This window comes from Triturus cristatus, chromosome 12 (genome assembly GCF_964204655.1).
Source record: "Triturus cristatus chromosome 12, aTriCri1.1, whole genome shotgun sequence".
Lineage (NCBI taxonomy): Eukaryota > Metazoa > Chordata > Amphibia > Caudata > Salamandridae > Triturus > Triturus cristatus.
The window spans coordinates 121,458,189-121,480,808 of NC_140595.1; the positions used below are offsets into that span (position 1 = coordinate 121,458,189).

A 22,620-nucleotide genomic window follows, 5' to 3' on the forward strand; every position below is an offset into this window, starting at 1 on the left:
TTGGAGGATGACCAGGTAATATGGGTTCAGGAGCTCAGAATGCTGAACTTGTGGACACTGTAAACAAAAGGTAGACTTTGTTTCAATCCATAGTTGTTACGTATGGAGATTATGTATTAGGAAAGATGTGCTATCAGTTCCAAGTCCAGTTCAGCTTTGCCAAGCTAATCGTTTCCAGTATCAGTTGCACCTTGAGAGATGGCCCTGCTATCTCTGCTTGTCAGGCCACGTCCCTTCCTTCCTCCACCCTGCATTTCCGTTGACTCTCCCAGCTTCCCTCGTACCTGCCCATCCTCGAAGATCACCCCCCGTCCAGCTTCTTTATATTATTCTTTTTTTTTAGATCCCATCCCTTCCGCCATGAGAATGACCCTGTCTGTCCCTTGTGTAAATAAACAATTTCTACATTGATTTACCATAACAAAGGCTCTATATTATCTGCTATGATTACATCACCAAGCGGTACAGACGTAGTTATTAGCAGCATCGTTGTACTATACTCCTCCCTGGTCTCTTTTGCAACCCATCATTTTGTTTTTTAACAATTTAGATCATTTAACTATCCCAGGTCCCGCCAAAAGCAGCGGTATTTGTTGTCACTTTTTCCCGCCATGGAAAGGGTATTTTGGTAGACTATCGTATATCCGCCGCAGAGAAAACCGCTCGCTCGAGGCCTTCGCCAGGGCCACCAGTGGACCCTCCCTGCTCGGGCCAGACCGACCGGGCCACAGCCAGTCCGACGGGACCACGCGCGCCTCCCCGCTCGGGACAGTCAGACGGGGGCACGCGCGCCTCCCCGCTCGGGACAGTCAGACGGGGGCACGCGCGCCTCCCCGACAGTCCGACGGGGCCACGCGCGCCTCCCCGACAGTCCGACGGGTCCACGCGCGGCTCTCCTCTCAAGCCAGTCCGACGGGGCCACGCGCGCCTCCCCGTTCGGGACAGTCAGACGGGGGCACGCGCGCCTCCCCGACAGTCCGACGGGGCCACGCGCGCCTCCCCGTTCGGGACAGTCCAACGGGGCCACGCGCGCATCATCTCTCGGGGACGGGGCCACGCGCGGCCTACCGTGCCCTTGTGCAGCATTACGCGCAAAGCTGCTTGGCGGCGACTCGGCCGGTTATTAATAAACATCTTTACAGTGGAGGCCGGGCCTGTTATCGGCACTCCGCCTCTGGCATCGATTGCGGGTTATAAAGGCACCCCCTCTGCCCTCGGTTCGATTCCTTCCAAGGGTCGCCCTCCTTCCTGTCTAGCCTTCACCTGGCGTCATGGCGCGCGCCTTAGGCAGGATCAGGGCCCTGCTGCGCATAGAGCACCCCCTGGCCCGGGAGTGCATGGCCGAGTTCCTGGGGGTCTTCGTCCTGATTGTAAGTAAAGGAGGAGAGGTGAGAACTGTGCACGAGGGGTGCTTTCTAAGCCGGGAAACGTACCTCCGCGTGATAAAGTGCTTGCTAAGAGGTCGCGTTATAGGCTCTAATCCCAGCACAGACTTTAATATTTGGGATGCAGATGAAATCGAGTTGGGTATTATTTACACGTGTAGTTTAGTATCAACAAACAATTCACTTTGTATTGTGTGTTGTGTAAATGGTCCATATTGTCGTTTTGCTTGAGGAGCACTTTGACGTCCCAGGACTAGAATCTCACGAGTGAGGTGCATTGACAGAGCTGTGCCCAGTGTTCATGGACTTGATCGGCATCATGCCATTATCTCTCGATCTTTACTTCCTGTGATATTACCTAACAGGTAGAGACCTCAGGAGTGTTTACAGCGCATGTAGGTTTTTAGATGTTTTACATTTTAGACTTTTACGTCGCTAGTAGACACATATATGTGGCTATGTAAATGTATTTTTGCACAGGTATACATATATATGTGTGAATATATATATATTATAAATATAAATATATATATATATATATACACACACATACACATTTAAAAACAACCACAGATATAATGATAAGGAAAGGAAAGATGACTTTATACATATTTGAAAAGTTATATATTTGAATTAATGTATTTACAAATCATTTGGAAATTGATTTAGTGTATATTTAAAATAATGTTTTCATTCAAGTTAAAGTAAGTTATTCCTAAAATAATGTATAACGTAAAAACATGTCATGTTAAATAATAATGATAATATTACAGTATTTAATATATGGTATATCTTTTTTACAAATGTAAATATTAACTTAAAAAATGAAAGTATGGTTTTAATGGTGGCGATGGGATTTTAGGGAATAGGGGTGGTTAGGATTTTTTATTGTTCAGTAATAGGTAGTTTTTAGTAATGGTTACACATTTTTAGAGTTGGTGGATGAGTAGTTTTTAGAGGCAGTAAGGTGGTTTTATGGTTTAGGAGGAGTGTTGTGCAGGGGTAGAGAGGAGTGTGTAGGGCTCAGGGGCGGTGACTGTATAGAGGTAGATAGACTTTTTAGAGTTCAGGGCTGGGTAGTGTTTAGGGTTAGTAAGGACATCTGAAGTAGCAGGGATGGGTAATATAATGTTAATTTATAATATTACAATTTGTAAAAATTACTTAGTAATGTACCCTAAAAACATTATAATTGAATATATTTAAAATTTGTTTTTGAATTTTTACATATAATATACATTTACATATAGATTAGACTTATATAAATATGTATATATCATTTATATACAACAAACTTTCGCCCAACAATGGAAAGGACCACACAGGTGAGTAGATCTGCCTTCTTTAATGATAGCGGTTGCGGCATGGGTACAACTGGACCCTCACATTCAAATTAAAAGTCAATCCCGACGCGTTTCATGATATCTCAGCACTTCATCATGGGCAAAGGCTTTCTCGCTGCTAAACAACCATGGCAGTTTAAAGGCACCATTATATAATTACAGTCCCCGCCCTTATGGGCGTGGCCACACCGTGGCCTTATGGTAGTTGTGGTACCTTCCATCCTACTTCTGTGAGTCACCGCGTTGTAGCCGAGTTTTCAAACAATATTACCACAGTGGGTTATGTGTCACAGTCCCACCACAAACCACACCTTGCTCACGCCATCACAGCCCATGCCGCAACCGCTATCATTAAAGAAGGCAGATCTACTCACCTGTGTGGGCCTTTCCATTGTTGGGCGATCATTTATATACATGTAAACATATACAAAATGTAATTTAAATTATGAGAAGTTAAAAATAATACTTACTTACCAACCTACGATATGAACACACTCCTGATTAAAAATCATGCGTTGTAAAGGTATTTCTGATGTAATGTCTGCAATGCAACAACTCCTTATGTAACAACCGGTATCTTGCTGCAGAGTAATAAGACATTTATTTTTACCTAATTTAATGAGTTTCAATGATGGTTAATTTATAAATGTTCTTCATTTGCTGGTTAATCTACCATCAGCTGAACAATCTGATGATTTCAGCAAAAAATTAATCTATATAAAGTGTGCTGCATACAGTATGAAACACAGAGTATGACACTTTGTAAAAGTGAGCTGGTCATCTTTCAGCTCTAGCTTGATGTTCCTAAGTGCTAAAGAGGTGAGAATATTGCCTAATAACTGTTACTACACCCACTTGGACTGGGAAAGGTGTTTGTATTCCAGGGGAGTCAATCTAATATTCCCTTGAATGTAATTCCGTTTGGGATGAAACAATGAGTAATAAAATGAAAAAAATGTAAAAGAACTTTTTTGTAAAATAAGAAAAAGCAACATCTATCAAAAACAAAAAAACACAATGAGTCCTTGTCCAGAAAATGTTTTGCAAAATTGTGCTACATTAAGGACACTGCTCAACGCAGCAGTTATTTAAGGAAGGCACGTCAAAGAATCAGAAATATCCTCCAATCCCTCCTAATGTCCACATGTTCGATTCTTAGACGGCCACTCAGTGAGATAGGTAAATGGGAAATAAGAAATGTACAATCCTGTTCCTCAAGACTGTTTCATGCTGGAAAAGCGTGCTTGCAGATGTGCTCTATTGTGAAAGTATAGTAAACCCAACACTAAAAGCAAGTTTTCAAACATAACTGGAATGCATAGGACAATAGAAGAGCACTTTACATTACAAGAAGTTTTTACACATAGACGGGTTCTGCTTTTATTGATTGCAACAATGTATATGCTTTACACAAATTATTTTACTCTTAGAAAGCCACTTAATAAAAATGTCCCAGCTCCTGCATATCTGCATAAGACACAATTCATGTTAAATAGGAATATACTAGAGGTATATTTCTTTAGAAACCTATGTAGATTGTTTTAGGTTGAAACCAGCTTGCTAGCTATATCTTGGGGACATTCAGATAGCTTCCTTGGGAATGCATTCCTCCCGTTGCTTACCATTGGCTTTGTAGTTTGTTACTTACATTTCCTGGCTTTCCATTTGCTGGCTTTGTTTTTAGGTGTCCAAGGTGAGTTTGTCCCTCCCAAGGAGCAAAGTCTTTTTACACCAACACCCCTTGTATTCTTCCACAGTGCTCCTTACTGTAAACAGGCCTGTAAATCTTATTCTTATCTTGTCACATTTGCTGTGCATTCAAAGACAGAGGTCAACTGTCAGGCTGTTTCAGCTGAGGGAGCTTGCTGTTTACTTTTCTTTCTCTGACTTAAAAGTGAGAAGATCGGAGGTAACTGGGAAATCGAGTGTGCTCTCCTTTCTTTGGGGCCCAGGAAGAAAGACGTGGGGCTCTGGTACAGGAAAATGTTGGAAGCAGAGGAAGTGCAGTCCCCTCCACTAAATCGGGTTTGGAATTCTACGAGGCTGGAGGCTGACTCAGTTACTCTATATGATCACTCTCTTAAAATACTTTATAAATATGTTAGGACTGTGTCCCTTAAAAAGAATCACTTTTTCACTATAAACAGGTTATACTACACACCAAAAAAACTAGCGAAGTTCGTAAACCCATCCCCTTTCTGCCCAAGATGTGGGCTCATAGAAGCGGATGATATCCATATTTTCTATGATTGTTCGGCAATTGGCCCCTTCTGGGGTAGAGTGGAGAGGGCTATTGAGAGCATTTTTAAAATAAAGCTATGTTTGAACTTAGCTAGAGTCATGTTTGGTCTGGATGCAGAACTCATTGTTGAATTGAGGGAGACACAAGTCGCATTATTTTTTTGTTTTATTTTGATTGCTCGAAGAGAAATATGTAAGATCTGGAAGGATTCCAGCGCTCCACTATATGAAAACTGGCTCCGAGCTACACTTAGAATTGCACTATTAGAATCACTTTTAACTCACAATGTAAATAGCACTGTGTGGAAACCCTTTATTGAATGGGGAATAGCAATGAGGCTGTAATAACGCAAGGTCCAATGATTAACACCATGCCTTGGTATAAAAAGGCAGGCCAGGCTGGCCCCAGGCGAAAGCAAGAACTCTGGCCCGGGGCGCCCAGGATAAGATTGGGCCATAGGAGATAATTTGCATTCATTAGTGGTGAGATGAGGATAAAAAAAAAAGAAAAGGGAGAAGATTTATGTGATAATCTTGCTGAATACTGGGGATAAGAAAATTATTTATTCTGGCACACAACAATATTTAAATGAACTGTGCAAGAATTTAAGAATATATCAGAATTAGGAACACACACATGAAGCACATTTTTTGTTAATTCTGAAGTGTGTTGAAAACAAATACTTTAATATGATCAAAGCAACACAATACACTAGGTGATGGCATTTCCAAACATTATCGTTTGTGTCCTGCATAGTTTTATCAGTAAAACTGTATGTCTATGCAAATGTAAAGGTCATTTCAATTGAAAATGTTTTGTCTGTAATGGCAGTGTGCTACCACATCATGCATACTCCACTCTATGCCACTCCACTTTACTCTGCATCACTCCACATCACTGCACTTCACTCTGCGCCACTCCATTTTACACAACTCCACGTTACTGCACCCTGACCCACTTCATTCTAAGCCTCTCTACTTTACTCTGTACCACTCTACTCTATACCAATGCACTCTATACCACTCTCCTCTACACAACTGCTCTCTTCACACCCCAGTCTAGGGCACTCCAATCTTCTCTGCACAACTCCACTCTACGCCACTCTGCAACGCTGCAGCCTGCATCACTCCACTCTGTGGCAATACACTCTATAATAATAAGAAATATTTCCCGTGGATTGACTCACCAACTCTGATCAGCATTCAATCATCTGTCACACAAGCTTCTTCTCTAAATTATATACTGTCGATAACCCCACATATAATTATAAAAATACATACATTTATAGAAAAATCACACAATTTTTATTCAATTTACATTAATATCGGCCAATAGTTCAAAAGGTTATTTAAAAAAACAGAAAAACACTTCATAATTCATAAAAATGTTTCATATAGTAAATTCATTAAAAACACCAAGAGACAACAAGTGACATACTAAAAATCATCAAAAATATTGTTAATTCGATAGAATCTATATTGTAGTCATGTCACATGGAATATCCTTAGACTCAATAGTTCCTCGAATTTAACACCCCAGAAGCGTCGACGCGTTTTGGTGTGCAAACAGCTTTAGCACCACCTTCATCATGACTTTATAATGATTGTCTCTTTGTAGAAAGTAGCACAAAAATCATGTGTGCCTTGAAATTGGGGTTGGGAACGGAGCTTAATATCTGTTTGCTTATTATTATTAGCTCTTGTTGATAGAAATTGAATTATCTGAATCAATGGGTCATAGCCGCCATGATACCATGCGTAATGGAACGGGCCAAACTGGACAACACGAGGACCTATTTTTTCATGAGGACCATGCTGTATTTCTCCTTAAACACGATATATTTTTTCAAGAATCGTTTCTCAGTGATTGCTAAATGTTCTCAGGCTTTTTAAAATCTTTATATAATATTCATGCAGCAGAAGAAGAAGGTCTTCCATTTGGAGTCAGGTATAAGTCCTTCGCCCTAGGGCCCTATACTCTGCACCACTACACTCTATGCCACTGCACTCTACACCACTTTACTCTACGCCAGTCCACTCTGTGCCACTCTACTCTACGCCACTGCACCCTACCCTGCACCGCTACACTGTATGCTACTTCCCTCTACTCTGAAACAATCTACTCTATGCCACAGAACTCCACACCACTGCATTTTGCGCCACTACACTCTATGCCACTACCCTCTATACCAGTCAGCTCTACTCCAATGCACTCTACACACCTGCACTCTATGTCACAGCACTATGCCGCTGCATGCTACTCTGCACCACTGTACTCTACGCCACTATATGCCAATGCACTCAACAACAGTCTATTCTGCATGTTGGACCTGTCAGCCTTAGGACGGTCTCCCCCTACATTGTCCTTTCTGCCTCCCACTTGACCTCACATTTTTGTTGGACTTAGGATTCTGGGCACCTTACCACTGCTAAACAGTGCTAAGGTGCAGGTGCTCTCCCCTAAAAACATGGTGACACTGGCATACCTGCCACATGCCCCTGCTACCACAGTGAGACCTGCCCCGCCATAAACTAACATTGGGAACCCCTCTTATGGGATAACTTCTGACTGAAACCTAATAGGTATGTCATGTTTCGTATAGTTAGAATCATGGCGGGGAACCCTTTCTAATGATATATGGGGTTTGGGCACTACTACTTTAGAAAATCCACTTTTAGAAAGTGGACATTTTCCTGCCTGCTCTTAGTTTGTGCACTGCAGACTCCCCCTCCCTTCTGCATGCTGATAGCCTTCCTGAGTGGTGATTCACACCTTTACACATGAATAGGCGGGGCCCGGATGCCCCACAATAGGCTTAACAACCCTGCCTTTGTCACTGTAGACAGCCATGAGCCAGGTCAGGGAAGGCAGAGAACACCCCAGAAACCCCTAGAACTTTCCAGAAGCTTTTACCCCCTTCTAGTGACTGGGCGCCAGGGTATAATAGGGAGGGTCCTGGCCACACATCTCTGTTACACTACTGGACCATGAGGAAACTCTGCTGGAGTGAACACTGCTACACAAGGAGGATGGCCACTATCTACTGAGGCTGACTGCTCCCAGGAACTGCTGCCCCAAGCTAGCTGAGTTGCCCTGCCTGCCTGCTGACCTTGCTCTGTCAGAGGAGAGCTAAAGACATCTCCAGAGTGTCTCCACAAAGAAGATTGACTGATATCCTGGATACTAGGGGATCACAAAAGTCACAAGGACTGCAAGGACTGTCCCCCTGCCTGGTGGGGGATTCCTGAGGGCAACAAAGTTTTATTCCCCTCACTAACGGCCTCCACAGCGCTGGGTGTGTGAAGCTAATTTTTATCCTCCCCCTGCAATCACCGCTGCCACCCGGGGCTTGAATGCGCTGTGTAGCGCTGTGCAAGAACTGAAGCGCTGTGTGCCGGTGAAGTCACCGCCGCCGCCCAAGGCTTGAATGCGCTGTGTAGCGCTGTGCAAGAACTGAAGTGCTGTGTGCCCGTGAAGTCAGCACCACCGCCCGGGACGTGAACGTGCTGTGACATGCTGTGCCAGAGGAGCGCTGTGGCAGAAAAGCACTGTTTGCCCAAGGATCACCGCTGCAGGCCCGGGCACCCAACCGCGTCACTAACAAAGGAACTGGTTGCCCAAAAATCACTTCCCCCGGCCCGGGAGCCTCAAGCAGCACCTTGAGGAATTCCCAGCGACGTCAGGAGAGTGCCGCGCTGAGATTGGTGCTAGCGGGAGGCATTGCCTAGCAACTAGGACTTTGCCAAAGGCGCGCCCCCGTCGACATGCGAACCGCCCAGCGAGACGGCGCGTTACAGCGAGGAGAAGAGCTGCGCCTGACTCTGAAAGAGCCCTCCTGCTCCCCCGTGCAGCCGCGTCGAGGTTCGAGTGCCCCGAGGAACAGAGGAGCTCCACGCTGATGCCTGCCTCGCTCCCCAATGCCAGGTAAGGCTTAGCAGTGGGCGCTAAGTCACTGTGGGAGTCCTCATACCGGACGGGTAGTCATTCTGAAGAGCGGGCTGCCGGGGACTACACTGTAGTACTGGCGGGCCGGGGACCATTGTGGGGGCGCTTATCTGCCAGCAGGACTTCCTTCCTCTTCCCCGGCGTCGATCAAGGCCCGAACCCCCTTATAGAGGCATTGCAGTATTTGAAAGTGCACTAACTCTGTCAAGGGGTTAAGGGCCACATTCCTTCTCCACATTCCTCCACCAGGGGGTCCTGCCCTCAGTTAAAAGATTCCTTGACTGGTAACACGCAGCGGAGCGCGTGGTGGGCACAGAAAAGCAGAGGCACCGTCGCCCTACCTCTGCACTCACGGAGCCCCATAAAGTCCCTGCGCACGTTGTTTTTTATTTTTATATATACAGACCTAAGACTGAACTGGGGATTTTTATGAACAATGTTCCAAAAAGACTCTCAGAGCCTGAAGAGACAACTACTTATGTATGGATGCATGTTGTTCTGAGCTTACCTAAGACCTGGATTTATCTTATTAATGATCTTGCCTAAAACATAGATAAAGATATTTTTATAACCAACTGGTGTAGTGTCTATTTGTGGGGTTTCACTGAGTTGTGGTGGGTGAGTGTTACACAAATACTTTACACATTGCCTCTTGAGTTAAACCTACCTGCTCTGCGCCAAGCTACCAGGAGGGTGGTCTAGGGCAGTGGTTCCCAAACTGGGGTCCGGGGACCCCTGGGGGTCCCTGAAGCCTCCTCAGGGGGTCCGCGACTACTTTGAAAATTGAATAATAATAACAGATCAATAAAGTGTAGATATATAAAGAGGCTAAATGTACAATTGAACATTTTAAAACTTACTGTAAATGTGAAGGAATTTGAAACTGGAGGCTAAAAATTAAATTGCTATCCTCAAATTGATTTGTGGGAACATTGCAAGTGCATCAAACTGAATATAGTATGGATGATGAGTGGCCTCAATTGAATTTAGAAAAGCTCCAACAATTCTATTAAAATTACATTTTGATTTCTATTTTAATTATATGTTTTCTAATTAAATAAAATGTGTTATTTGTGTATTTGTTTGAATGCTTTTTTTGTATTTTTGTGTATTGTTTTGTGGTTCAAATCATAAACATTGCTTAGGCCGGGGTCCCTGACTTCCAGTAATGACTCGTGGGGGATCCCCGGATTCGAATAATGATTCAGTTGGGGTCCCCGGGTTCCAGTAATGATTAAGTGGGGGTCCCCAGAAGTCAAAAGTTTGGGAACCACTGGTCTAGGGTATTTTGAGACTCACTCTGTCGGAACCGGTGGTCCCTACTTGGTCAAGGGTACATACCCCTGCCAACTAGAGACCCCGTTTCTTAACACTGCAACACCACTGAATTCTATACTGCTGCTCTCTTCACCACTGCACTCTTTGACACTCTACTCTGCAACACTGTACTCTATGCTACTAAACTCTATGCCACGCTACTCTGAACTACTGCTTTCTATGCCAGTACACTCTATGCCACTCTACTCTGCATCACTCCACTCTACACTACTGTAATCTGTGCCACTACATTCTACAATGCTGCATTGTATGCCACTGAATTCTATGCTACTGCACTCTAAACCACTGAACTCTACACCATTATACTGTGCAACACTCTTTTCCAGTGCACTCTTCACCAGTCCACTCTACTCTACACCACATCTCTGTACCCCACTCTATGAGATTCCACTTGATGCCACTACGATGCACAATACTCTTTGCCACTCCACTCTAGAACCCTCAGCTGCACTCTTCGTCATTCCACTCTATGACACTCCAAGCCACTAACTTTTAGCAATGCTGAACAGCAGCCACATTGGTTGTAGGGCATGGCTAAAACACATTAGCAAAGCCAATAGCTTTTGCATAGGCGAGGCCTATTGGCTTTGCCAATGCTTGTCTAGTGTTGATGTGGTATGTATACAACTTGGTTACAATATTAGAATAGCTAAAAAATCTCATCAAATATGCCACATAACTTACCTTTAAGCGGATAATATACCACACAATTTGCCTCTCCTTTGCTGCATAGTTTGCCTTTATTTCGCCTCATAAGTTAATCAGTGCTGCTGCATAATTTAGTCGATGCAGCACCTGGATACCCTGTTGGGTGATTAGCTGCTCTTTATAAATCCACTGATGGACTGATTGATTGACATCATTTGGGTATTCATTGCCCTTAGTTTCAGTGGCTCTAGGCCTAGCGCCATAATAACAGGAGGTGATGTAGGGTGTAGTGGCAGGTTCTTGGTCAATGTTCTGACCTAGGTAAAATTATTGCCAAAATTGAGGTGCATTGAGAGAGCAGTTCATGAAAAAGATCAGTGTAAGGTGCTGCAAATCTATCTAGATGTGCATTGCTAGATATGTGTGGTGCAGATACTGCCGTTGGTCTGGGTAGTCTTGTGTCTGCACTGGCAGAGCGCTGTCTGGTTTCAGTTAGTGCATTATCAATGGTGGATCTGGCCTGGCTTGGACCAAAGATTGAATGTCTTCGTTGGGGGGCATGAAGGTGCATGAGTGAGACATGAGGATGAAAGGGGGAAGCCAGCACAGGGATTCAGAAGATCTATGTTTTTAAACACTCGGAAAATCAGTGTTAGATATGGGATTTCTGGTTGGCTAAGGCTTGCGCCAAAGCCAGGCAGAGACCACCACTCTAAGTCAGGGCTGGGGAGTTACACGCCAAAGATAACCCCTGCTCACCCCCTTGGTAGCTTGGCACGAGCAGTCAGGCTTCTCCCGGAGGCAATGTGTAAAGCGTTTGCGCGCGCACACAGCAACAACACCCTAGGCCCACCACAAAAGAAACTCCACACAAGGTTATATATAAAAAATAGCCTTTGTATTATAATAAACACATTAGATGATCATCGCATAATTTACACTGTGCCAACTGGCACTGGGCAGAATTTTACAGGGGACCATTTACACAAGACAGGGCCACATGGGCCACTGTCAGAATTAGCTAGAGGTATAAAACACAGGGTGCGCAAAACATACTGCACACGGTACATTTCCTAACACCCAACGCATTAAACAACTTCCTATGCAGAAATCATATCTAGAGGTATAAAACACAGGGTGCGCAAAACATACTACACACGGTACATTTCCTAACACCCAACGCATTAAAAAACCTCCTATGCAGAAATCATATCTAGAGGTATAAAACACAGGGTGCGCAAAACATACTACACACGGTAAATTTCCTAACACCCAACGCATTAAACAACCTCCTATGCAGGAATCCTATCTAGAGGTATAAAACACAGGGTGCACAAAACATACTACACACGGTACATTTCCTAACACCGAACGCATTAACCCCTTCAGTGCCCATGACGAGCTGGACTCGTCATGGGCTGCGGTGGCGCTGTGCCCATGACGAGTCCAGCTCGTCATGAACTCCGCCCGCTAATAAAAAGCGCGGCACTGGGCGGGGAAAGGGGCGGGCATGCAAGGGGTTAAACAACCTCCTATGCACCCAAAGCATTAGCATATAAATCACATTAGGGTCCAGGTTGCGGCAGAACCTAAACGTAGCAGCTGCCCACTACTTGCTGGGCAGCTGGGGACAAGAAAAGGGCCTAAACACTGCAGCTGGAACTAAGTGCTGCGCAGCTGTGGAAGGCCAAAGTAGGGGTGAAGGAGTGCGTCCCACTCCTGAGCAAGTCCCTAGGAAGGAAGACCTAAATGGTGCAGCTGCCCACTACTTGCTGGGCAGCTGTGAAGTCCAACTGTGGCAGGGGCTCTCACTAGCCCCCCAGAACAAACTGCGCCAATCATTGGTGCCCTCTAGGCTCTAGAACAATCATGATGTCCCCTAATGAACTGTGGGGGTGAAGGACGAAGGGGGCCCTGGCACAACGATGACCTCTGGGCCCTGTTGGGGGCTCTTTAAAATAAATAGCCAGCATATAGAAGCACAAGCCCTTCTGACGCCCGGGGCCCCCACTGGGGCCCTTAAAACCAATAGCCCCTCTGGGAGCGCACGGGAGCTTTACACAAATCATGCCCCCAATGTTGGAGCCTCACGGGCTCTGAAAACAAACATGTCCCCTTCGGTGGAGCCCCTCGGGGCTCTAGAACAGCAATGCCACGTTGGCCCAGAAATGAGGTGCTCGTCGTTGGAGCGGCCCACTGCACACACGGGAACGCTCTGACTCTGCGCCTCGGACGGACGCCTTAACTACCTGCTCCCTCGAGGAGGGGGAGCGACCGGCCCATGTCCCCTGCCCAGCCCTAACTCACCGGGCTCCGGCGCAGGGGATTCCTCGGGTCGGGCGGCCGCCACGCTTCACCCGGTCCCCCGTCTCGGGACGGGACTTAAGGCATGGAGCCCTCGCGGCTCCTGCACAGGCTCCTTTTCCAGGGCTCCCTCCAGCGAATGGGAGCCCCGCAACATTCGCGCTCCTTCCTTCTTCGCCGACCCAGCCGCAGGCCCCGCCCCTGTCACAGACAACCTTGCCTGACTTCCGGGCGGCCGCGGCTGGGCGGCAGCGGACGTGATATCGGGCAGAAAATGAGGGGTAGGCTCCCTCGGCATTGGGCCACATAGCAGGGTGGGCTCCTGCGATTGAAAATACCAAAAATAAAAGTAGGGCGGCCATGTGGGGTGGGCGCCCGCTAATCCATTGAAAGGATACGCCACGACGCAGGGTGGGCACCTGCATATAATTAAAGTGAACGCAGCGGGGTGGGCACCCACGATGAAACCAGGGACAGCGTGGGAATCCCTACCTCGGGATTCCCTCGAGGAACGATCGCAGCCTGGCGCTGCAGGGAACAAGGCACAGAAGCTACCTCTCAAATCAAAGGGGGCCAATTAAGTTAAAGCGCTCCAAGGCGCTAGAAAGAATGCAAAGGTCCTGGGGCAAAGAAAATAAATCCAAAAAGGTCCCAGAAGTCCATCAGGCATCCAGGGGCTGGGCAGGGCCCAGGGAGGCAAGCCTTCCCCTGGGCCCCAGCAGCAGCACGCCCCTCGCAGATTCGAGTCCAAGAACAAGAACATTTTCATGGGGTCACAGTCCCTCTTTTATACACAAAATCCTTTGTCTCCAAAGGTGCAGGGAAGGGGCGAACCAGATGCAACTGGTTCCTGAGCACTTTGTTTTGCTCAGCCCCTCTCCCTATTCACAGGACAGGCCAGGGACATCAGACGCACCACAGGGGGTGGAGCCAGCATTGTGGCGGGAAAGCCCAGCCCTATTCAGGTCCCAGGTGTACTCCTCCCTGCCATCAACATGCAGATCTCTCCATTCACCACCGGGGCAGACCCATCCTGACTCCTGGAGCCAGGCACACCAGCCAATCACAAGCCAGACAGTCACTTCACATTTATTACACAGACATGCCAGCTGCTAGAAGTGGCACTTCTACACTAGACACAGTAACGCCGCACACATCATCGTGCAGCATTCAATCTCACGAGTTCGCACATACCAAACTCAACCCTGCACTCCTCTCACATCAGGACTTAAAACGGTCACTCAGATCCCCCATGCATTCCTATGAGAGGGCTGGTCAGTCTCACTAAAACATACACAGAGCGCACGCACTTTCCACTGGGACACAGTGTAAAAGCGCCTAGAGGCCTAAAACCACTAATACAACATAGGAAAAGGCTAGGGTAAATGCAAAAAGTTTTTAGGGGTGAACTTGCCAGAAGGGACAAGTCCAACAATCAGTTAAATTTTGAGCCTCCTTTTGGAAGACTTCTGTAGCTTTACTAACGTTGGTTGCAATCTATACCATGATTTTGCTGCAAAATCACTTACACACAGTTCAAGCTCCTCACACATACAAATCACTACACAACACAGGTCCAGCCTACTTGAACGACCTCATGCAGTTCCACCAACCCTCTAGGCACCTATGCTCAGCCAGATTCCCACTAGTACACGTGCCGTGCACACACAAAAGTAGATCAGGAGGTCCTGCTTTCTCAAACATTGCTCCTAAAGCATGGAATGACCTCCTACATCACATCAGAGCCTCCCCATCACTTCTTTGGTTCCACAAGAAGCTGAAGATCGTTTTCTCCAGTAAAGCCCCTTGAGGCAATCCACAAAGACCTGCATAGTTCCAGGATACGGTCATGGGTGGGGCGCTATAGAAATCAACATAAGATGACACATTTGTAGGAGAGTAGGATCTGCACTTATGTTGCCCCCACTTTTTTTCTGATGTATACACTGGTTTCTGGCTATAGTCTGGCTGGGTCCCTGCTAATCAGGGCCCCAGTCTCACTGATCTCTCTAAACAACTTGGTGTGCATTTTAGATGCACTAGTGATTGGATACTGTGGTACCTTATGAGCCCCTAGTATATGGTACCTTAGGTACCTAGGGCATTGGTACTTCACAGGCCTACCAGGGGCTGCAGCATGTATTATGCCACCCCTGGGAAGTATTCTCAATCTGACACCACAGGCCTGCTACTGCAGCCTGTGTGAGGTAGTGTTAGCACTCCTCGCTGAGGTATAGGTTCCTATTTCTCACCATACCCACACATATAAACCTATCAGCCACCCCTATTGCAGGCCCTATCAATCCTGAGGGCAGGGTGCTTGGTTTACTATGTGAGGGGGTGCTTCTGCATGAGCAGGACCCCTCTGCAGCTGGCAGAGTCTATTCTCCGCTGCTGTTTGTGGATGTGGTTAAACCATATACTCTTAAGTGCATTATAACCTCGCGGTAAATGCTAACTTTGGAATGACTGCATCAACATTTCGTGTTTGGTGTCAAACAACTTGGAATCATACCCCCACACCAGTAACTGGTGTGGGCGTATGATCCCACCCTTCTAGAGGGGATGACATGTACCCACTGTACTAAACGGTAGAAATCTCCTAGAGCCCTGGCATCAAAAAATGGATGCAACCAGCACAGACACTGGGCTGCCCTCCTGCTGCTGACCGAAACTCACAGTGGAGGAAGCCCAACAAAAGGTATCCTGTCACAGGGAGGTGTCACCACCTCCCAGTCAGGATTTAGTGTATTGGAGCTGGATGGGTGCACTCTTAGAGTGCGTTGAAGTCCTGCACTGGGGGAGCAGTAGGCTCCTCTGTGCATATGCCAGCTCAAACCGGTTCAGGGGCTACCTGCCCCTGCTCTGGCACGAAACTGGACAAAGGGAAGTGGATGTAACCACCCACTTCCCTGACCCTCCTCGAGGAGTGCTCATAGAGCTAGTCCCTCCCCTATCTTCACTATAAGATAGCAAGCATTGCCAATGCAATTCAGATTACCCTGGACGACGCTCTACAAAGAAGAATTCTGGCCCTTCGACATTCCACTATCTCTTGAAGACTGAAGAATCTCCCTTGGAGTCAAGGAGTGACTCCCCTGCTTGGCAGGCACCTATAACCTCAATCAACGGTTGCAAACTTCACCGCTCCTGCCGGAGTCCGAAGTCGCTGCGGCCCCAGAAGTGGATTTCCTGACCTCTCGACGGCCATTTCGAGTACCCAGCGAAGCTGTGGCATCTGGACCCCACGAGTGACGAGGAACAGCAATACCTGGGAACCGTGCACTGATTTCGAGTGCAAACCCTAAACAACGTTCTACGAACTTGTGCTGTAGACCATTTGTGGCCCAAGTCCCTAGCAGGTCTTGTTCCAAAAATCAGCGGCCTATCCCGTCCCGAGTGACCGTGGGCTCCTGTGAAACTTTTCCTGTGAAGGCATCTTTGCGGTTTCTTCCCTGTTGGCTAGTGACTCTCCCGAAGACTTTCTAACCAAGTTCAAGGGCTCTCCTGGTTGCTCCGGGCCTGCCCTCACTTACCCTTGCTGGGTAAGTCCATCAGACCTTGCTGGTCTGCATCACCGACTATCTTCAGTTCACACGAGACTTGCAGTTGCCAAGGCTTGTTGGCTCCAATCCGGTTGCCGACACCGTCATCAGCTGCAGACGTCGTGGGACACTCCGAATCCAGCTGCTGGTCATCGCCGATCCCTCCTGGACCTCGTGAGCGAAGAGACAAATCACCATCGACAACCTGAAACGACGCGACATCTGTGGTCATCCATCCTGCTGGCCACCGGTCACTGGCAAGTGACTTTGAACACTGTCCCCTCAATTTTCAGGTCCTCTTCATCTTCAATCCACCTTCGGATTCCAGCGGACACCTCTTCAGTCGTCTCAAGCAGCAAGTCTTCATTGGTCTCCATTGAAAACAGCATCGCGACCTGACACCTAAAGACACCTATGCACCCGGCTTCCCTGGGTGAGGTAACTTGGAACTCCGTGCCCAAGTGTGTGTTGGCCCTCGAAATACTTACCCTGTAAGTGGCTTGTTTGTTGACTTCTTCGAAGTGCCCTAAAACTTTAAAATACAAACCGCGACTTGCTCCATTGTAACCTATAGGAATCCCGCGGCTGTGTTTAGACACTGCACGCGTCTCCCATGGGCTTGTTACTTACCTGCTAACACTGCAGTAGTGAAGCCTCAGTGATTCCCAAGGCCCTAGGCTTTGTCATTTTGCATGTCGACTTTGTTAAACCATTTTCTTAGTATATGGTCTGGTACGCCCCTAGGGCTCCAGCCATATTTGTGCTTAATTTATTGAGAACTGTTGACATTTGAATGTGTATCTGGGTTCTAATCTCATAAAGAGATTAGTAGAGTGTATCTAGAAATAAATACATATATATTTGATATATATACCTGTGTGGTTTCCTTTTCATTTGGTAATTCATGAGATTATAAGGTAAAACAAGCTGCTTTACAGTCCTCAGAGACTTAGCCTGAAGGCTGCTCTCCACAGCTACCACTAGGATAGCTTTCTTTAAAAGGTGGTCTTAAACCTATCTACCATAAGAGTCGAATTGGACTGGTGCAAGGTGGCCACTATAACTAGTGACCAGCATATGCCAGGCCAACTTCTCACATTGGTGGGCAGCGTGTGGGATTCCAGCTTGCCATTGTTTTACCAGAAAATCTCTATTTGAATTACTAACTGAAAACCACTAAAGGTTCTCAAGGTACATATAAAGTCAAGCAAGTATCAATAAGTTCTACTGAACTTAGAGCGGTTTGCGAAGGGATAAGCACACCCTTGCTACAGCTCAAGCTAGGTTCAGTAGGCCTCAACTAGTGTAGGTAGTACAACACTGCACAACACTAGTATGTCTCACCAAGGTGGAGCCAGTGGGTCCACCCCATCTCAGTACAAATACATAGCCTACACTGACCTGAAGGCCTTATGCTTTGAAAGACAACTGAGGGTGGGCAGGAGTCCCTCCTCACAACACCTGATAGATCTGTTAGTAGCAGATGATCTGAAACTGGCTCTAGGAGCTAGTGGGTCTGCATCAGGGAGTGGGTCAACCATAGTCTCTGGGTCTGATGATGAAAATCAAGATGAACTGGAGTCTGTGATTGAAGGGCCAGACTCAGAAGGGTCTGAACGGAACAGAGGAATTCTCCTTAAGTGAGCTGTCAAAGTGGGAGAAATGCCTAGGTCCCCCTCAAGGGACTCTGACCATTCATACCACTCTGGAAGAGAATCTGTTCCACAGAGGAACTCACACTATACCAGAAGGTTCAAGATGCTCCAGTATGAGGAAGCTAGGCTTGCCCTCAGAACCAAGCAATTGGCCTTAGATAGGGAAGCCTTTGAGCTCCAAAGAGCTTCTAAGAAGGAGGGGTTAGATACCCCTGGTGGCAGCAACAGTGTCCCTAGAGGCAGAGATTACATTCCAGACCATAGGAACCTGTCCAAGGTTGTTCCTCCCTACCAGAGTGGGGATGATATCCACAAATGGATAACTGCTATGGAGAGGGCCTGTAGAGTTCAACAGGTCCCCCAGACACAGTGGGCAGCAATTTTGTGGCTCTCATTTTCAGATAAAGGTAGAGACAAGCTCCTCACTGTTAGAGAAGAGGATGCTAATGATTATGAAGCCCTGAATAGTGCTTTGATAGATGGGTTTGGCTTAACCACTGAACAGTACAGGTTGAAGTTCAGAGACACCCAGAAAGCACATACTCAGGATTGGACTGACTTTGTTGATTGTGCAACCAAGGCTCTAGAAGGTTGGCTGGTTGGTAGTAGAGTAACTGACTTTAAAGGATTGTATAATCTTATAATGAGAGAACAGATCCTTAATAATTGCCAGAACCAGTTGTTGCATCAGTACCTGGTGGACTCTGATCTGAACTCTCCCCAAGAATTGGGAAAGAAGGCAGACAAATGGGTCAGAACCAGGTTGAGGCAGAAAAACCAGAACCAAGGTGGTGACACTAAGAAGCAAGATCCTAAAGGCTCAGATAAAGGTGGGGATAAATCTAAAGACCAGAAGTCTTCACAAGGGCCCCACAAATCTGCATCTGGTGGGGAGTCACAATCTGCAAAGGGAAAAGGCCAAAAGAAGCCCTGGTGCAAATTCTGTAAACAGAAAGGGCACTGGACTTCTGATTGTACCAAGTCCAAAGACCAAACCACCACCACTCCAGCCCCTAAGGCAACTGTTCCCCCTAGTGCAGTCATTGGTGGAGGTAATACTCAGAATAAGGGTGTAGTAGGGTTGACTCTGGGTTCTGATGTGGACTCTGGCCTAGTCAGAGTACCAACACAGGCATTGCTAGTTTGTGAGGGAAACCTTGATATGTCCTTCCTAGTGAGCCCCAGTAATCTGGGCAAGTACAAACAGCAGCCTATCATAAATGGCAAACAGGCTTTGGCATTCAGGGACACAGGTGCTAGTGTCACCATGGTGGCAGAGGATCTAGTGGACCCTGCACAGATCATCCTGGGTGAAATGTACCAGGTAACCAATGCAAGCAACACCAGGACCACCCATAGCCTGGCAGTTGTGAATTTCTCCTGGGGAGGGGTAACTGGCCTCAAAAAGGTAGTAGTCAGTGCAGACCTCCCTGTCGAATGTTTGTTGGGCAATATCTGGAGACTTCAGCCTGGTCTGAAGTAGAATTATGGACTCATGCTGAGATGTTGGGCATACCTGCAGAGGTATTTGCTGTGACCAGGTCACAAGCCAAACTGCATAAAGCTGAACCAGCTCTGGATCCTGAAACTATGGACCAGATGCTACCCAAGAGGAGGAGCAGTAGGGTTAAGGCTGGGCCTTCCCCTCTGTCTCAGATCTCAGATTTCCCTCCTGAGGGAGGAGAAGCAGATCCCGAAGAAGGAACTGCCCCAGAGGAACTTGAGCCTGGTCAGGTTGAGTTCTTGGGGGCAGGGGGACCTTCCAGGGAAGATCTGAGCAAAGAGCAACAGTGCTGCCCCACTCTTGAACCCCTCAGACAGCAGGCTGCTGCTGAGGCTGCTGGGAGTGCTAGTGGGTCCCATAAGGTTTATTGGGATGAGGGGCTCCTATATTCTGAGGCTAGAGATCCTACCCCTGGAGCCACCAGGAGGTTGGTAATTCCTCAGAAGTTTAGGGGGTTCCTCTTGACCCTAGCACATGACATCCCATTAGCAGGACACTTGGGCCAAAACAAGACCTGGGACAGGCTTGTACCACATTTTCATTGGCCACACATGTCTGAGGACACCAAGGAGTTTTGTCGCTCCTGTGTCACTTGCCAAGCCAGTGGCAAGACAGGTGGCACAACAAAGGCCCCCCTGATACCACTACCTGTGGTGGGGGTTCCCTTTGAAAGGGTAGGGATTGACATTGTTGGTCCCCTTGACCCACCAACTGCAGCTGGGCACAGATTTATACTGGTGGTAGTGGATCATGCCACCAGGTATCCAGAAGCTATACCCCTAAGGACTACCACAGTTCCTGTGGTAGCAAGAGCCCTCATTGGAGTTTTCTCCAGAGTGGGTTTCCCTAAGGAGGTCATCTCTGACAGAGGTTCTAACTTTATGTCAGGATATCTAACTGCAATGTGGAAGGAGTGTGGTGTCAACTACAAATTTACTACTCCCTATCACCCACAATGCAATGGGTTAGTTGAGAGATTCAACAAAACCCTAAAGGGAATGATTAAAGGCCTCCCAGAAAAGCTTAGGCGAAAATGGGACCTTTTACTTCCCTGCCTTCTGTTTGCATACAGGGAGGTTCCACAGAAGAGGGTTGGCTACAGCCCTTTTGAACTTCTGTTTGGGCACCCTGTTAGAGGACCATTATGTCTGGTGAAGGAGGGATGGTAGTTACCTCTCAAACCCCCCAACCAGGATGTGATGGACTATGTACTTGGTCTCCGCTCCAGGATGGCAGAGTATATGAAGAAGGCCACTAAAAACCTTGAGGCAAGCCAAGAATTACAAAAAGCTTGGCATGACCAAAAGGCTGCCCTGACTGTTTACCAGCCAGGCCAGAGAGTGTGGGTGTTGGAGCCTGTGGCCCCAGCAGCTCTCCAGGACAAATGGAGTGGCCCCCATACAATTGTTGAGAAAAAGGGAGAGGTCACCTACTTGGTAGATCTTGGCACTCCCAGGAGCCCCCTTAGGGTGCTCCATGTCAACAGACTTAAGGCATATATGGACAGGGCTGACATGAGCTTGCTCATGGCAACTGATGAGGACCAGGAGGAGGAGAGTGACCCTCTCCCTGACCTGCTCTCACAGAACCCTGATGATGGATCAGTTGATGGTGTTGCTTTGGCAAGGAGCCTCACTGAACATCAACAAACTGAATGTAGACAAGTGCTACATCAGTTTAGACATATGTTTAGCCTGACCCCAAGTCAGACTTCCTGGTGCACCCATGAGGTGGACACTGGAGACAGTCTGCCTGTAAAGAGTAAAATCTACAGGCAACCTGACCATGTCAGGGATTGTATCAGGACTGAAGTCCAGAAAATGTTGGAGCTAGGTGTTATTGAGCCCTCAGATAGCCCTTGGGCTAGCCCAGTAGTCCTTGTGCCAAAACCTCACACCCAGGGTGGTAAGAAAGAGATGAGGTTTTGTGTTGACTACAGAGGCCTCAATGCAGTCACCAGGACTGATGCCTACCCAATACCAAGGGCAGATGAACTAATAGACACTTTGGCCTCAGCCAAGTATCTCAGTACATTTGACCTTACAGCTGGCTATTGGCAAATCCAAGTTAGCTGATGATGCCAAGGCTAAAACAGCATTTTCGACCCCTGGTGGGCACTATCACTTTGTGGTAATGCCCTTTGGTTTGAAGAATGCACCTGCCACATTTCAGAGGTTGGTGAATAAAGTTCTGACTGGTATGGAAACCTATTGCTCAGCTTATCTTGATGATATTGCTGTCTTTAGTTCCACCTGGCAGGATCAGCTGGTCCACCTCAGGAATGTTCTGGAGGCCCTGCAGAAAGCAGGCCTCACTATCAAGGCCACTAAGTGCCAGATAGGGCAGAGTCAGGTTGTGTACCTGGGCCACCTTGTAGGTGGAGGCCAGGTTCACCCATTGCAGAGCAAGATCCAGACCATAATGGAATGGGTAGCTCCAACCACCCAGACACAGGTGAGAGCCTTCTTGGGCCTGACTGGGTATTACAGGAGGTTTGTTAAGGGATATGGATCTATAGTGACCCCCTTAAATGATCTGACCTCCAAGAAAATGCCAAAACAGGTTCAGTGGACAGCTAGCTGTCAAAAGGCATTTGATGACCTCAAGCAGGCAATGTGCACTGCCCCCATCTTACAGAGTCCAGATTACAAAGAGAAGTTCATTGTCCAAACAGATGCTTCAGAGCTGGTTGTGGGAGCTGTACTGTCTCA

The 22,620-nt window shown here is 47.2% G+C and overlaps 1 protein-coding gene across 2 annotated transcripts in view; it reads left to right on the top strand.

The window, feature by feature from the left end:
• The first annotated feature begins 1,135 nt into the window (after positions 1–1,135).
• The window catches only part of AQP10 (aquaporin 10), a 106,488-nt gene continuing 85,003 nt past the window's right edge, over positions 1,136–22,620 (top strand). Inside the window, exon 1 of one of the 2 annotated variants that reach the window (XM_085637815.1) lies at positions 1,136–1,370. In XM_085637815.1, coding sequence (XP_085493941.1) covers positions 1,272–1,370 — 99 coding nt within the window. In that variant the 5' untranslated portion in view covers positions 1,136–1,271. The remainder of the gene's footprint in view (positions 1,371–22,620) is intronic. The other variant, XM_085637816.1, reaches the window with a different exon arrangement.